Raw genomic sequence first — 16,055 nt, forward strand, 5'->3', positions numbered from 1 at the left:
AGCGACGAACATGTAACAGAGCCCGTATTGAGCAGTGTGTACTGTACGTCATGTACAGAAGGAGCGGGTGAGCACACACGTCTCGTAGCAACCCAATCAGTACATGGGACATCAAAAATGGCTGTGTACTCATTGGGATTCGAACCCAGGTCTTGTTACTACTCTTCAACTCAAGTCGTCAACAGGATCATTTTCTGTTGTTGTTTTTAAAATTTTAGTCCTGTGTATATAAATACGATCACCTTTACTTATTGCAAATATTGTATTGTGAAATATTGTATTGACAAAAAACAAGTGTTCGAATCTTCGCAAGGGTAGGGAGCAAGCAAAGCTGTCCATTGGTGTCCCACGACGAGCGAGATAACACATGGCTTGTCCCTTGATCATGATGCCCTACACACTACATATGGATGCACTATGGTTACCCTAAATACCCCTTGTTGGGATGCACTATGATTATCTTACGTACTCACTGCTAGGATGCACCGATTGACTTACGTACTCACTGCTTGGATACACAGTGACTGGCTTACGTACTCACTGCTAGGATACACCGATTGACTTACGTACTCACTGCTTGGATACACAGTGACTGGCTTACGTACTCACTGCTAGGATACACCGATTGACTTACGTACTCACTGCTTGGATACACAGTGACTGGCTTACGTACTCACTGCTAGGATACACCGATTGACTTACGTACTCACTGCTTGGATACACAGTGACTGGCTTACGTACTCACTGCTAGGATACACCGATTGACTTACGTACTCACTGCTTGGATACACAGTGACTGGCTTACGTACTCACTGCTAGGATACACCGATTGACTTACGTACTCACTGCTTGGATACACAGTGACTGGCTTATGTACTCACTGCTGGGATACAGTATAATTGGCTTACGTACTCACTGCTGGGATACACCGATTGACTTACGTACTGACTGCTTTGATACACAGTGACTGGCTTATGTACTCACTGCTGGGATACAGTATAATTGGCTTACGTACTCACTGCTGGGATACACCGATTGACTTACGTACTCACTGCTTGGATACACAGTGACTGGCTTATGTACTCACTGCTGGGATACAGTATAATTGGCTTACGTACTCACTGCTAGGATGCACCGATTGACTTACGTACTCACTGCTTGGATACACAGTGACTGGCTTATGTACTCACTGCTGGGATACAGTATAATTGGCTTACGTACTCACTGCTAGGATGCACCGATTGACTTACGTACTCACTGCTTGGATACACAGTGACTGGCTTACGTACTCACTGCTAGGATACACCGATTGACTTACGTACTCACTGCTTGGATACACAGTGACTGGCTTACGTACTCACTGCTAGGATACACCGATTGACTTACGTACTCACTGCTTGGATACACAGTGACTGGCTTATGTACTCACTGCTGGGATACAGTATAATTGGCTTACGTACTCACTGCTGGGATACACCGATTGACTTACGTACTGACTGCTTTGATACACAGTGACTGGCTTATGCATCACTGCTGGGATACAGTATAATTGGCTTACGTACTCACTGCTAGGATGCACCGATTGACTTACGTACTCACTGCTTGGATACACAGTGACTGGCTTACGTACTCACTGCTAGGATACACCGATTGACTTACGTACTCACTGCTTGGATACACAGTGACTGGCTTACGTACTCACTGCTAGGATACACCGATTGACTTACGTACTCACTGCTTGGATACACAGTGACTGGCTTACGTACTCACTGCTAGGATACACCGATTGACTTACGTACTCACTGCTTGGATACACAGTGACTGGCTTATGTACTCACTGCTGGGATACAGTATAATTGGCTTACGTACTCACTGCTGGGATACACCGATTGACTTACGTACTGACTGCTTTGATACACAGTGACTGGCTTATGTACTCACTGCTGGGATACAGTATAATTGGCTTACGTACTCACTGCTGGGATACACCGATTGACTTACGTACTGACTGCTTTGATACACAGTGACTGGCTTATGTACTCACTGCTGGGATACAGTATAATTGGCTTACGTACTCACTGCTGGGATGCACCGATTGACTTACGTACTGACTGCTTTGATACACAGTGACTGGCTTATGTACTCACTGCTGGGATGCACTATGATTGGCTTACGTACTCACTGCTAGGATGCACCGATTGACTTACGTACTGACTGTGGGGAATCACTATGATTGGCTTACGTGCCCCTTGCTGGGATGCACCGATTGACATACGTACTCACTGCTTCGATACACAATGACTGGCTTACGTACTCACTGCTGGGATGCACTATGGCTGGCTTACGTACTCACTGCTGGATACACTATGACTGGCTCACGTACTCCTTGAGGGCATGCACCGACTGGCTTACGTACTCACTGCTGGGATACACTATGACTGGCTCACGTACTCCTTGAGGGTATGCACCGACTGACTAACGTACTGACTGCTGGGATTCACTTTGAGTGGCTGACGTACTCACTGCTTGGATGCACCGACTGGCTTACGTACTCAATGCTGGGATGCACCGACTTGCTACACGTACTCACAGCTGGGATACACCGATTGACCTACGTACTCACTGCTGGGATACACAATGACTGGCTTCTCACTGCTGGGATACACTATGACTGACTTACGTACTCACTGCTGGGATACACAATGCCTGGCTTACGTACTCAATGCTGGGATGCACCGACTTGCTACACGTACTCACAGCTGGGATACACCGATTGACCTACGTACTCACTGCTGGGATACACTATGACTGGTTTACGTACTCACTGATGGAATACACTATGACTGGATCACGTACTCGATGCTGGGATACACTATGACTGACTTCCGTACTCACTGCTGGGATACACTATGACTGGATCACGTACTCCTTGAGGGCATGCACCGACTGGCTTACGTACTCACTGCTGGGATACACTATGACTGGATCACGTACTCCTTGAGGGCATGCACCGACTGACTTACGCACTCACTGCTGGGATACACAATGACTGGCTTCTCACTGCTGGGATACACTATGACTGACTTACGTACTCACTGCTGGGATACACTATGACTGGATCACGTACTCCTTGAGGGCATGCACCGACTGGCTTACGTACTCACTGCTGGGATGCACCGGCTGGCTTACGTACTCACTGCTGGGATACACTATGACTGACTTACGTACTGACTGCTGGGATACACGATGACTGGCTTACGTACTCACTGCAGGGATACACTATGAGTGGCTTACGTACTCACTGCTGGGATGCACCGGCTGGCTTACGTACTCACTGCTGGGATACACTATGACTGACTTACGTACTGACTGCTGGGATACACGATGACTGGCTTACGTACTCACTGATGGGATACACTATGACCGGCTCACGTACCCCTTGAGGGAATGCACCGACTTCTTACGTACTCACTGCACGGATACACTATGAGTGGCTTACGTACTGACTGCTGGGATACACGATGACTGACTTACGTACTCACTGCTGGGATACACTATGATTGGCTTACGTACCCATTGCTGTGATGCACTATGACTGGCTTTCGTACCCCTTGCTGGGATGCACTATGATTGGCTTACGTACCCCTTGCTGGGATGCACTATGATTGGCTTACGTACCCCTTGCTGGGATGCACAATGATTGGCTGAGGTACCCCTTGCTGAAATGCACTATGATTGGCTTACGTACTCACTGCTGAGATGCACTATGACTGGCTTTTTCGTACCCCTTGCAGGGATGTACTATGATTGGCTTACGTACCCCTAGCTGGGATGCACTATGATTGGCTTACGTACCCCTTGCTGGGATGCACTATGATTGGCTTACGTACCCCTTGCTGGGATGCACTATGATTGCTCTTGGTCTCCCAAGCCCCTTGTCCACTAGGGTTGTACTGGTCATCCGTTGAAGTGACCTGACCCGGATAGCCTCGCTGCCTGGCACTGCGTCCACCCAGTACAGGTTCTTGTGAACCCAGTCGTAGGCCACTCCATGGACGGTGGAGGCGCCACCTTTCACGACAATACGGGCGTCGGTTAACCGGACGCCATCCACCGTTGCCCTTGAAATGGACAAAAAAGAAAAGAGCATTGGAATCGCATTCTCGATTACCCAGCGTAGAATCTTTATAAACACATACCTGGGCGCACATTGTCCCACCTGTGGGACGTCACTATCTATGAAACGCAGTGGACTTTGTTTCATAAATATTGTGGGATGAGGTGAAATGGGGTTTTACTTCGCGTCCGAGATATTGCATTTACTATTGCGACGTGTGTGTGTGTGTGTGTGTGTGTGTGCGTGTGTGTGCGTGTGCGTGCGTGCGTGCGTGCGTGTGGCTGCTTGTACTAATCCGGACTAATGCCGATTTTATAGTGCTAGTTCACTGAGATACCATGCCGCAGTTTAACATGAACACCCCACCAAGACACAGTATACTGACTCCGAGTCTTGTGTTAGCTCTTTAATGCCGGGCGCCAGGCAGGGTACAACAAGTACCATATTTTAACGTCTTTTAGATCAAACCCCGGACCTTCCGCTCTCCGGGCGTACGCTCTACCACTAGACCACGGAGACGTTATACGTGTATTACGTAAATACATAGCAGAGGTGGTTCCAGCATGCTAAAACAGTCGGGGTCCACAGGTGGCTAACAAACACCCACATCCTTCCAGATCCGCCAATGCATGCCATCTGAGACAGAGTTGATCGACAGATACTGAATCCATCAAAACAAGACATTCATAAAGACTTCAACGTGGACAGTGGCCCCCTTGATAAGGTGATGGGCATATATGCAAGGACACTGACCAACAGAGACATGAAGAACCTCTCACATGTTAATGGACTTGGTGGATAGGTCTGACCAGTACATGGCGGCATTGGCCACGTCAAAGTCCAGGGCGACTGGTCTCTCGATGGCGAAACGTTTGGGCACCTCCATTATTGTGGAGTCGAAGGTTGTCAGGTTGAATCGCCGGAACGCCACGTGATCAATTAGAATCAGAAATGCATCTTTACCTGAAGTCACAAGTTACTTCGAATAGGACGATATTAAAAGTAAAAAACAAGCGACGTACATAAGAGAAAAGATATCAGTAATCAAGTAACAGTCAGAATACAAAATGAGTGCACGTTCAAAAACCGATGAACAAGATTAGTGTCACAAAAGGACAGTCGTTGTTACCAAATCGTAAATATATGCGACCATGACAATTTTGTTTGTGTTTTAAGATACAAAATTGAAATTTCTGATGCACAACATTCCCCTTTTCGTTCCTACGTCCTTTGATTATACGACTTCGATGCAAATATTGTTCATACAGTTGTGTTTCACAAGGAATGGGTCAGTGATCGACTGCTGTCTTGATATTTCCATACGATTTGAAGATGTACAACATTCAATATTTGGGCTGTTGTTATACGGTTGATAGTTTCGATGTTGAACAGGTGGACTGATAATGATTGCAATACATACACGAGCAGATCAGATCCCCATTGTATCAGGTCGATCAACTCACTCTGGACACACGTTCCATTGTCCTTATCGAAGCCGACACGACATGCGCACTCATAACTTCCGTTGGTATTGGAGCACAGATGATCACATACTCGCGGCTGTTCCTCGCACTCGTTGACGTCATGGCAGGTGCCGTTAACGATGCGGTAACCTTGGAGACACTGGGGCCAGGATGGATCTGTACAAGCAGTTGGTAGCATATCAAAACATGGCGGCGTTAAACAAACTCTGAGGGGCACGTCATGATTTTTAGAACATACTTATATATAAAGTTTATATTACAGCAATGAATCTCACTCTGTTAAAAAATGAAACAGTTTATGAAGGAACGTATTTATGTTTCATAAAACTTTAACTAATATCCGAGATACACTAAATTTTAAGCCAACGTAGATAGTAGGTAAAAGATTTATTTAAACGTTTCGTTTGTATTTGAAGGGATTGCTGAAAGCAGGACTGAAACAGTCACGTCACGAAACAATAATTCTGTATTATTGAATGTTGTTTAACGCCACTGTCCGCAAACATCCAGTTATTTCTGTCGCCTAATGTGGTATTGGCCATCTGAACTATCGGCTGACTGCTTAAACATTGGTGGCCCAGTTGCGTCCCTTGGGCACGAAAGAAACCTAAGATTGTGGGTTCGAATCCCCGTTCGCCCCGATTATGTTTCTAGGTTTGTCAGCACCATACCCGTGCTCGTGGGTTTCACCGAAGTGGTAAACATCTGAGACCTGCATCACTTCGGGCTTTCCTCCAACATTAAGCTGACACGCCGTGATATAACAGGAATAATGTTAAAAGCGGCGTTAACTCCAATTCACTCACTCACTCTAGTTGTCCCGTTGATTGTCTATAAAGCAAAAATGTCCACCTGTGTCTCCGCACGCCTTCCCATCCGATTGCAGATATAGACCGTCTGGGCAGGCGCACCGGAACTTGTGTTTATCCCCAGGTGGTGTCGGGAGGCAAATTTGACAGCCGTTGCTGTAGGCGTCGGCGCATCGATGCCGTGCTGTTGCCGTATACAATAATAGAAAAATATGTGCATCATATGGGTAGAATATCAAAACGCTTCCATGAATAAGTGAAGCGTTAAAGAGGGCGACTCGAAGAAGCACTCGGTAAATCACAAAGAGTGTCTCACAAATCATTTTGAGGTAAACCGACGCAGATTGCAAAACCTTTATGGACTTTAAATATTCAATAACAAAAAGATACATAATGGATGACTGCAAAGTATCAATATTCAACCTTGATATAAACTGCCTTTAAGATCTCAGTACATATATCATTGTTTATCCAAAATATTTTTTTCAGTCAGTGTCGCTAATTGTCAAACATAAAAAAGCTTATATTAACGTGCATTAAGCCTTTGTATCTGTTTTTGTTTGTTTGTTTTTAAACGCCGCACTCAGTATTCCAGCTGAATGACGGAAGTATGTTAATAATCGAATCTGGACTAGACAATCAAGTGATTGGCACCATGAACATCGAATCTACATAGTTGGATACGGTGACATGCATCAACCAAGTCAGCGAGCATGGCCACCCGATCCCGTTAGTCGCCTCTTACGACAAGCATAGGTTGATAAAGACCAATGCTATTCCGGAAAATGACAGGGGCCGATACAGCTACTTGCATGTATCAATTTGTACATAACAGGTGGTCAAGACACGCCACACCTCCAGGAAGGTGAAGGAACATGGTTGTCCACAATTCAGTGATTTTTCAAGATACATACCAAGGTTTCCAGATTTTATGAAATATTGATGGGACACTCAACTATATAAACTCTAAATTTCAAAAAAGAAAACATTAAAGGCCTGTATTGATTACAGACAATGTTCTAAAATGAACCGACGTGAAACCCTGTTACAATAAAGTAGGTTAAATGATCAAAATCAGCTACACAACAGGAACAGGGCTCAGCAACACTCCTTGGACATGTCTACACATGGCCTTGACCTCAGTTTGATAGATGTCCAGATTACCCGATGTAGAATGGGTATAAGAAGCCTGTATCTTCATCCAGATGGTCACAAGGACTGGGTCATATCATATTATGCCAAGAAGCAGACAACTATTGCCATCGGGCATTCAGATACTCGGTAATAATTTATCTCAATCTCTGAGTATGTCATGTTGTGGACAAAAACAAATGCGTTTCGCCAGAAAATAAGTAGAGAATACCATTTTTAAACATTGCTAATTTTATATGGAAATATTTAGACAGCTGTGCTTAATTAGTTTCGTAACTGCGATGTACTCATGTTTGGAGTACCAGTCTCAGTGAGGGCTTCGGACTATGCTAACAGAGTAGACAATACACATGTCCGGCCAAGAAACAAGATCAGCTTGAGGATAAGTTCTCAAGACACAAAGGTGTCAGAACACATTCAAATTGCCACATCAAATTCTGCGGCCATCACGACCACAGTTCTGAAGGTTATATAACGGTACCAATGAACTTGAAATGACGGTTATTTGTAGAGAAACGTATACTGGACATAAGCATGTCTATGACTACTGGCAGTCCAATCCTTTATAACCGTGAATATCCGGGGTAGTATAGGTCTTCAGCAACCCATGCCTTCAGTAAAAGACGACTATGCTTGTTGTATGAGGCGACTAACGGGATCGGGTGGTCAGGCACGCTGACTTGGTTGATGCATGTCATCGTATCTCATGATGTCAGTCACTGGATTGTCTGGTCCAGACTCGATTATTTACATACCGCCGTCATATAGCTGGAATATTGCTGAGTGTGGTATCAAAAACAAACAAACAAACAAACTGTAGTATGATATCCAATATGAGGACTCACCGTATGGCTGTCTGTCGGGGTGTACGATGGCAACCCCCGACGGTTGTGTCCCCTCACTTAAACCCGGTCCGCGCTTCATCCACACCAGATCGAAATCCTGGATTTTAGGTTCGCTCCACTCGGTCCAGTAGATAGAATTCTGATATTTATAAAGATATATTTACAACAGTAAGGGCTGAAGTATATTTGAGAGGGGGGGGGGGGGGGGGGGGGTAATTTGGGGATATTGTAAGGAACACTGAGCAAACAATTTCATAAAATTATCCCTAAAAAATCATGATCCCTAACAGCTTCAATTTGTTTATAATAAGCGTCGTCTAGGTGGTTCTCACAAACTTACGGTTACGGCGTAATGACACCCATTTATTCCTTAAGCAAACAATTGCGAAAATTGTTTTGTACATTTAAATTTGCCAGAAGAAAAGAGGTCAAATAACGATACATTTTATGACATATATTGTCCAGTTATCGTGTAAATATTATTGTCAATGCAAGAGAATAACCAGTCTAGATTATCCACCATTTGGTTAAAGGGCAAAACAGCTGTGAAAATTATATGAATGGACCACTGAAAACCATTGATGACACCAGGTGTTCGCGAAAAGGGTCCTGCCCTACCGAAAGCACCCGCCATTCATTATTCCCTCATGCGTAGACCGGTTCCACTCACGACTGTTACACAAACATGGGCGCACAAAGTACATGTATCATAGTTAATCTTTTATTCGGTCACGGAACAGATAGCAACAATAAAATAATTAATATTAATACAAATAATTAATGCGTTATGGACCTATATTCACTTTACCCCAATTGCATCCAATGAAAATATCATGAGTCTCTCCTTCGACTTCCACAAGATGGAGCAGTCTTTGCCGTTCAGGTCGCAGCTTACCAACTTCGTCGCCCAGCCGTCCACCCAGTACAAGCGGTCATTTACATAGTCTGCCAGCGAGAACAGTGAAACATTGTTATTGCCTCCATTGAGAGGTGATATCCTCACCACAAGTGCAGTTGACGTCAAGTGTATAATTGTACTTCAGTTAGTAAATATCATTGGACCATGCGTGTTATTCAAAATATATTTGACTGGAAAATTTTATTATCGGTGACAGAGGCAGGGATGGACCAGTCCACTGAAACGGCGGAATTTGCTGGGCAGCGTTGCGTCCCTTAGTCGTGCCTGAATCCGATGATCCATGGTTTGCCCTTATTATGATTCAGGCACAACGACCTCGCTCATCGGTTTCACCAAACCAAAGTGGCAAACGTCTGGCATCACTTGTGGCTTTCCTTCCACTCTACTCTGACACGCCGTGATATGACTGGGATTCGGATCCTGACGTTGTTCAAGACAACTCACTCACTGACTACAGATACCCACGTGTCACCGCCATAACCCATCCTTTTTCGCCGACATACAGTGTAAGCAACAAAGTAAGGATAAGATATATGGATGAACAACTTCTTTATTACGATTAGGAGCGACGTTTCGGTGTAGGTTCTAACACCGTTGCTCGATAACGTATTAGAACCTACACCGAAATATCGCTCTTGATTGTATTAAAGAAAGTGTTCATCCATATAACGTATCCTTACTTAGTACTACAACTTTTAAATGCCTCTCAAAGAAGTGTCAAAAGGATCTTCGTGTGTCCACATATTGCAAATGTAAGGAACAAAACATGATTTGTTATTACCACTTGGAGCATATACAAGTGTTGCACTCATTTCCATAACAAGAAGACACATTAAGTCTGGTATTATACTATTATATTTCAGTGGCCGTACATGTCAAAGACATTGATGGTGGATATGTGATTTCCAAGGAACAGAGAGTCAGACTGTGAGGAGTTAAATCTTCCAACGTGGAACAGACCAATGTGACCTCACGAGAGATAAAACACTCCCTGAGTCTACAATACTCGCAGTATTGTCACAGTAACGAGTCTTAAAGGAGGACTTGGATCGTATAAATTGGCAATCCTAGCAAGTTTAATCCAAGTGGTAAAACACGTCAACTCACTCAGGTTATACTATATAGATCGATCTACATTTCACCATTCATTTCATAATGTATTGCTTACCTATAGATACATCATTGGGCGTATCCAGACCCCGATGTATGAGAACCTCCCTGTTGCTACCGTCCATCCCACAGCGGGCTATCTGAGGACGCACGCCCCACGCCGCCCAGTACAGCCACCTAAACAACAGCAGCTATTTCAGCAGATACTTCTTATGGTTATATTGACCGCCTCCATGGTCTAGTGGTAGAGCGTCCGCCCGGAGAGCGGAAGGTCCGGGGTTCGATCCCCGGCCGCGTCATACCAGAAGACGTTAAAAGATGGTCCTTGTTGTTACCCTGTCTGGCGCTCGGCATTAAGGGGCTAAAACAAGGACTGGTCGGCTCAGAGTCAGTATACTGAGTCTGAGTGGGGTATTCATGTTAAACTGCGGCATGGTATCTCAGTGAGCTAGCACTTTAAATCGGCATCAGTCGTACAAGCAGCCACACACAAACGTGCATGCACGTCGCTATATAAGTGCAATAATCTTGGACGCGACGTTAAACCCCATTTCACCTCACCTCGCCTCTTATGGTTATTGAAAGGGTGTTATCACTTTTAATTATTGTGAAACGTTCCACCATACGTATGCATTATGTTTACTCTTCAGTGTGGGGTAAGACAGGTAAACACTTGTTTGTTTTTTGTCTAAAGCTGCAGTCATCGCAATTCCAACTGTATGATAGCGCCATGGAAATCATAGAGTCTGATCCTGACAAACCAATGGTATTTTATAAGTAACGTCCAACATCTCACCCATGTCTTGGATCAACTGCAAGTCCCCGGATGTATCCAAGGTCAGCGTCAAGAAGAGTTTTCTGGATCATAGTGTCCAGGGACGCCACGTGAAGGGAGTGCGCGCTGAGATCTGACCAGTACAGGTTGTTGTGCACCCAGTCTAACGCTATCCCCTGGGGGTCACGGATACCGGTCCAGAATAGTTTCTTTTTGTCCTTCAGGGCGTCCCCTTCCAGCTGTGCCCTGATGACACAAAGGTCTGTGAATGTCGTTTCTTGTTTGTTGTTTAACGCGACATTCAGCACTATTCCAGTGATTGATATTATGAACAACGTCCCACGGTATACGGTGACGTGCAACGGTCTCCATGGGAACGATCTCTATATAAAATCACATATGTAGAAAAATATGTAAGTTTCCTTTATATAGGTAACTATGTTAATATTTAATGAAAAACATTACCGTAGCATGTCATTCTAGCAGATGAACATACGTGTATATTCCAGTTTCTCGGTAATCTGTCCAGTAGATTGTGTGGTTTTTGAAGCTGTAGTCGATTGCAGTAGGCCTTGATTGGGAACTCTCATCTGCGAGAGGAATGGACGTCACTTTTCCGTTAACCAGATCTACTTTCTTCAGTTCCTTCCTGTCAACCACGAGAAGGATTGCGGCCACGGGCTCTACCAACACACAGATCGTCATGGCGTTAAACGTTGAGACAGGACGTAATGGTGTTTTTTTTATATACAGTGAACTACGTTTATAACGATCACGCTTATAACAAACTGGCGGATATACCGAACTGTTTTTTTGGTCGCAGCCATTTGCTGTAAATATGCTGTATATATGTTTATAATGAATTACGGTTATAACGAAATTAGTGGTCCCTTTGAGTTTGTTATGACCTTAGTTTACTGTATTAAGCAAAATGACACGAAGAATGTTTACGAATATGCCTAAATATTAATGTCACTAACACGTTGAATAATATCCAACTGCCTTCATTATTAGCGTCCATCTGACCTATTCCGCTTCCACGTAAGCGCTAGATAGAGATATTACACGGCGTCATGTTCGTTTGAGGGGACTGGTTTTCCCTCGACAGAAAGGGAAAGTTGACTACTGGGAACTTTTGGACTATTAAAGTCATCCCTCTTGTCATACAGCCTTGTGGAATCACTCTGAATCTTCATCCTCAGATCTAAATATTAAGCAGATGGGGCGGTTTCACTAGTCTCTTTTATATCTAGTTCAGGTGGATAAATCATTGGAAGGGAACTGGCTCCTTGGCCATTATTGAACGATATCAGATCATCGATGTACCTGAAACTGAATTCAAACCTCTTGGCCAAAACAACCCTGTGTTTAATTTTGCCATTCCGATTGTTATGCTTAAAGGAACAGATCAGCAAGAAGGGGAGCCCCATTAGGACCTTTGGGGATGCCTACTTGTTGTCTACATGTATTACCCCCCAAGTTCACATAAATATTATCAACGAGGAAGTCCAGCATTTCACATATTGTTTTCTCGGTAAGCTTCAGGTGACGTTTGCTTTCATTTTTACAGTTTTTTGGAAATGTAACAACATCTATGGCCATCATGTCTAATGACAAATGCTACATGGATCAGGTTTGTCGTGTGGGATAGCGGTGTATAAAGTTGAAAAAATCAAATGTTTTGACAAGATTGAACCTGGTTCTTTTCTGATATTACAAGTTCTCTTTGGTGGTATCGGGGATAATGGTTAATCCCTGAGACAGGGACTTAGTGGAACATGTCCTTAACCCAGGACAATAATAACATCTCTCTTTTTGTACGGATTTTGTACCCGAATATTTTTTTCTGCTCAAAATAAAGTCTGAATCGTTCAATGGACTCTTGTTTTAGCAGGAATTTCGTAGGATTATGAAAGGGGTTCTACCGTTTTTGTTTACGAATTAAAGCTGTGGTTCGAGATGTGCTGCGTCATGTGATAGACGTTCACGAAACTACTTCCAATACGGATTGTTGTCAGAGATCATTCACGTGGGATTGGGACAAGCCGAATGCTACCCCCTCCGGTTAATGTAGTATAACCTACATACCCTGTATCCAGGCAAAGTACATCATATGAAATGTTCCAAAATATCTATCTCAAAATTCACAAGCTACAAATATCTAATTATGACTTTGGCAAGACTGATGTCGCCCCTCTTACCACGTGTCTTGCAGCTTGTGTCGTTGACGAGGGCGTACCCATAAGGACAGGTACATTTATAACTCCCGGGCGTGTTGGTACAGTTGTGAGAACATGGAGTCGTTTCACATTCGTCGACATCAACACACGTGCCGTTTGCAGATCGGAAGCCTGACGAACACGTGGCGGACCTCTGACCTACAAGGTTAAGTTTGTTACATTATTTTGTGTTAAGTTATGTATACACCAGATATTTTTTATTTGTTTTTACGTTATGACGTTCATGTGTATTGCTGTATATACAAAGATTAAAAGGGTTTAGGGGGCGCGGGTGGCCCAGTTGTCTATGACGCCAACATCCGCTGTGCAGAGTTGCGTCCCCTTGGCGTGCCATGATCCTATGCTCGTGGGTTCAAGTCTCAGATTTGATCTGATTATGATATTTCTCAGCACCAGACATGTATCCGTGATCGTTGGTTTCAACAAAGTGGCAAGCGTTCAAAACCGACATCACATCCGGTTTACTCACACATTTATCACACTATGATATGTCGCAATTGTAAATCACTCACTCACCCATTCACAAACTATAACGTTTGTAGTGTACCAAAACACGATACCGGACAACAGATAAAAGAATATGATATGACATTGTTTTGATACTATGTCTTTCACTTGCACACAATCTCATTAAAAATAGGATTTTAACTTCGATGCGATACCGCTCGCCTGGGGAACTGATTACAGGCCAATCGCGTCAGGTGAACACTCTCCAAACTTTGGCGGTCCAATCAAAATGAAGGAAGCGTGTGTTCTCGAACCAATCAGATGTCGATTTTAACAAACGAAAACCCATACAGAAGACATATATTTCCTCGATGGTACTCATGTTATGTGTAGATGCCATGGTGCTTTGATAAGCCAAATTGTTATATAATAGGTTTGTGGTGTTGTGACTAACCTTTCTTGACACACGTCTTTCCATCAGCCTGGAGTGTCATTCCATCAGCGCATGCGCAGGTGTACTCCTTGGTGTTTTCCTCTTTTTGCGGATGTGGCAAACAAATTTGGCAACCTCGATTATCCAGACCACATCGGTTCTTCTCTACAGGAGAATATTCAGAAGATGTCAAGACTATATGGATGGGTGAGACTTGTATCAAGAATAGAATAATACGGTCCTATGAAGAGTTATTGTTAAGCCTACGGAATGTACATGGTTAAGATTGCCTTGTTCTATGCCGAAACTGGGGGCACGGGTGGCCCAGTCGTCTAAGGCGCCGCGATTCGCTGTGCAGAGTTGCGTCCCTTGGGCACGCCAGAAACCTATGATTGTGGGTTCGAATCCCGGTATCGCCCCAATTATGTTTCTAGGTTTGTCAGCACCATACCCGTGCTCGTGGGTTTCACCGAAGTGGTAAACTTCTGAGACCTGCATCACTTCGGGCTTTCCTCCCACATTAAGCTGACACGCCGTGATATAACTGGAATAGTGTTAAAAGCGGCGTTAAACACAACTCACTCACTCACTCACTATGCCGAAGCTGCAATATCCCTGCTGTATATATCCGACCGTCTGTAAATCATAGAGTCTAGGGTTGACAAGCCCGTGACATTTTGAAGAAAGTCCAACGCCGCGGGGGTGCGATGTCAGGCAATCAACAAAGTGTCCGAGCTTGTCCCCCAGGATCTAACTTAGTCGCTTCTTACAAGTAGCTATTTCCTGGGACAAATTCCAAATCATCTCCCGAGGTGAGGTGAGGTGAGTTGGAAAGGGTTTAATGTCGCATTCAGTATTATTGCACTTATATGGCAACGTGTGTGTGTGTGTGTGTGTGTGTGTGTGTGTGTGTGTGTGTGTGTGTGTGTGTGTGTGTGTGTGTGTGTGTGTGTGTGTGTGTGTGTGCTAGTCTGGACTATCGCTGGTTATAGTGAGATACATGCACACTTCCCTCAGATAGAGCCGACCAGTCCTTGTTTATCACCTATACAGAGCGCCAGACGGGTTAACATTACCTACCGACTTTTAACGTCTTATAGTATGACGCGGCCAGGGATCGAACCACCGACCTGTTGCTCTATAGGCAGCCGCTCTATCCACTAAACCATTGAGGGGTTCCCTTGTTCAACCCGAGACGATAAATGACAGCCATACCAATAATGATTGAGTGAGTGAATATGGTTTTACGCCGCGTTTAGCAATATTCCAGCAATACCACGGCGGGGGACACCAGAAATGGGCTTCACACATTGTACCCATGTCGGGAATCGAACCCGGATCTTCGGCGTGACGAGCGAACGCTTTAACCACTGGGCTACCCGACCGCCCCACACCAATAATGAGTCGGTAAATATGAGGTTTGACATTGTTTGAATTTAAGGAGGTAGCAGCATATATCCAGTTGTGACAATAGTAGCAGTAGAACAAGATTGTTTTTGTTTCATGTTTAAAACCGCATGCAGCAATATCGAAGCAACTTGACGGCAGCCTGTAGAAATTCGAGTGAAGGAGGCAATTTGAGGCAATTTGTGGTGCTATCAGTGTAGACCGCCTCCGTGGTCTAGTGGTAGAGCGTCCGCCCGGAGAGCGGAAGGTCCGGGGTTCGATCCCCAGCAGCGTCATACCAAAAGACGTTAAAAGATGGTACTTGTTTGTTACCCTGT

The 16,055-nt window shown here is 44.4% G+C and overlaps 1 protein-coding gene across 2 annotated transcripts in view; it reads right to left on the reverse strand.

The window, feature by feature from the left end:
• Positions 1 to 16,055, reverse strand: part of LOC139478531 (low-density lipoprotein receptor-related protein 4-like) — a 49,271-nt gene that overhangs the window by 6,570 nt on the left and 26,646 nt on the right. For both annotated transcript variants that reach the window (XM_071261029.1, XM_071261027.1), the window contains 11 exons: positions 14,353 to 14,496; positions 13,413 to 13,589; positions 11,708 to 11,894; positions 11,233 to 11,457; positions 10,495 to 10,613; positions 9,216 to 9,352; positions 8,408 to 8,546; positions 6,454 to 6,594; positions 5,581 to 5,757; positions 4,897 to 5,080; positions 3,891 to 4,121 (listed from right to left, as the gene is read on the reverse strand). In XM_071261029.1, coding sequence (XP_071117130.1) covers positions 3,891 to 4,121; positions 4,897 to 5,080; positions 5,581 to 5,757; positions 6,454 to 6,594; positions 8,408 to 8,546; positions 9,216 to 9,352; positions 10,495 to 10,613; positions 11,233 to 11,457; positions 11,708 to 11,894; positions 13,413 to 13,589; positions 14,353 to 14,496 — 1,861 coding nt within the window. The remainder of the gene's footprint in view (positions 1 to 3,890; positions 4,122 to 4,896; positions 5,081 to 5,580; positions 5,758 to 6,453; positions 6,595 to 8,407; positions 8,547 to 9,215; positions 9,353 to 10,494; positions 10,614 to 11,232; positions 11,458 to 11,707; positions 11,895 to 13,412; positions 13,590 to 14,352; positions 14,497 to 16,055) is intronic.

The sequence above is a fragment of the Haliotis cracherodii genome, unplaced genomic scaffold, assembly GCF_022045235.1.
Source record: "Haliotis cracherodii isolate W230 unplaced genomic scaffold, xgHalCrac1.p SCAF_4, whole genome shotgun sequence".
Taxonomy (NCBI): Eukaryota; Metazoa; Mollusca; class Gastropoda; order Lepetellida; family Haliotidae; genus Haliotis; species Haliotis cracherodii.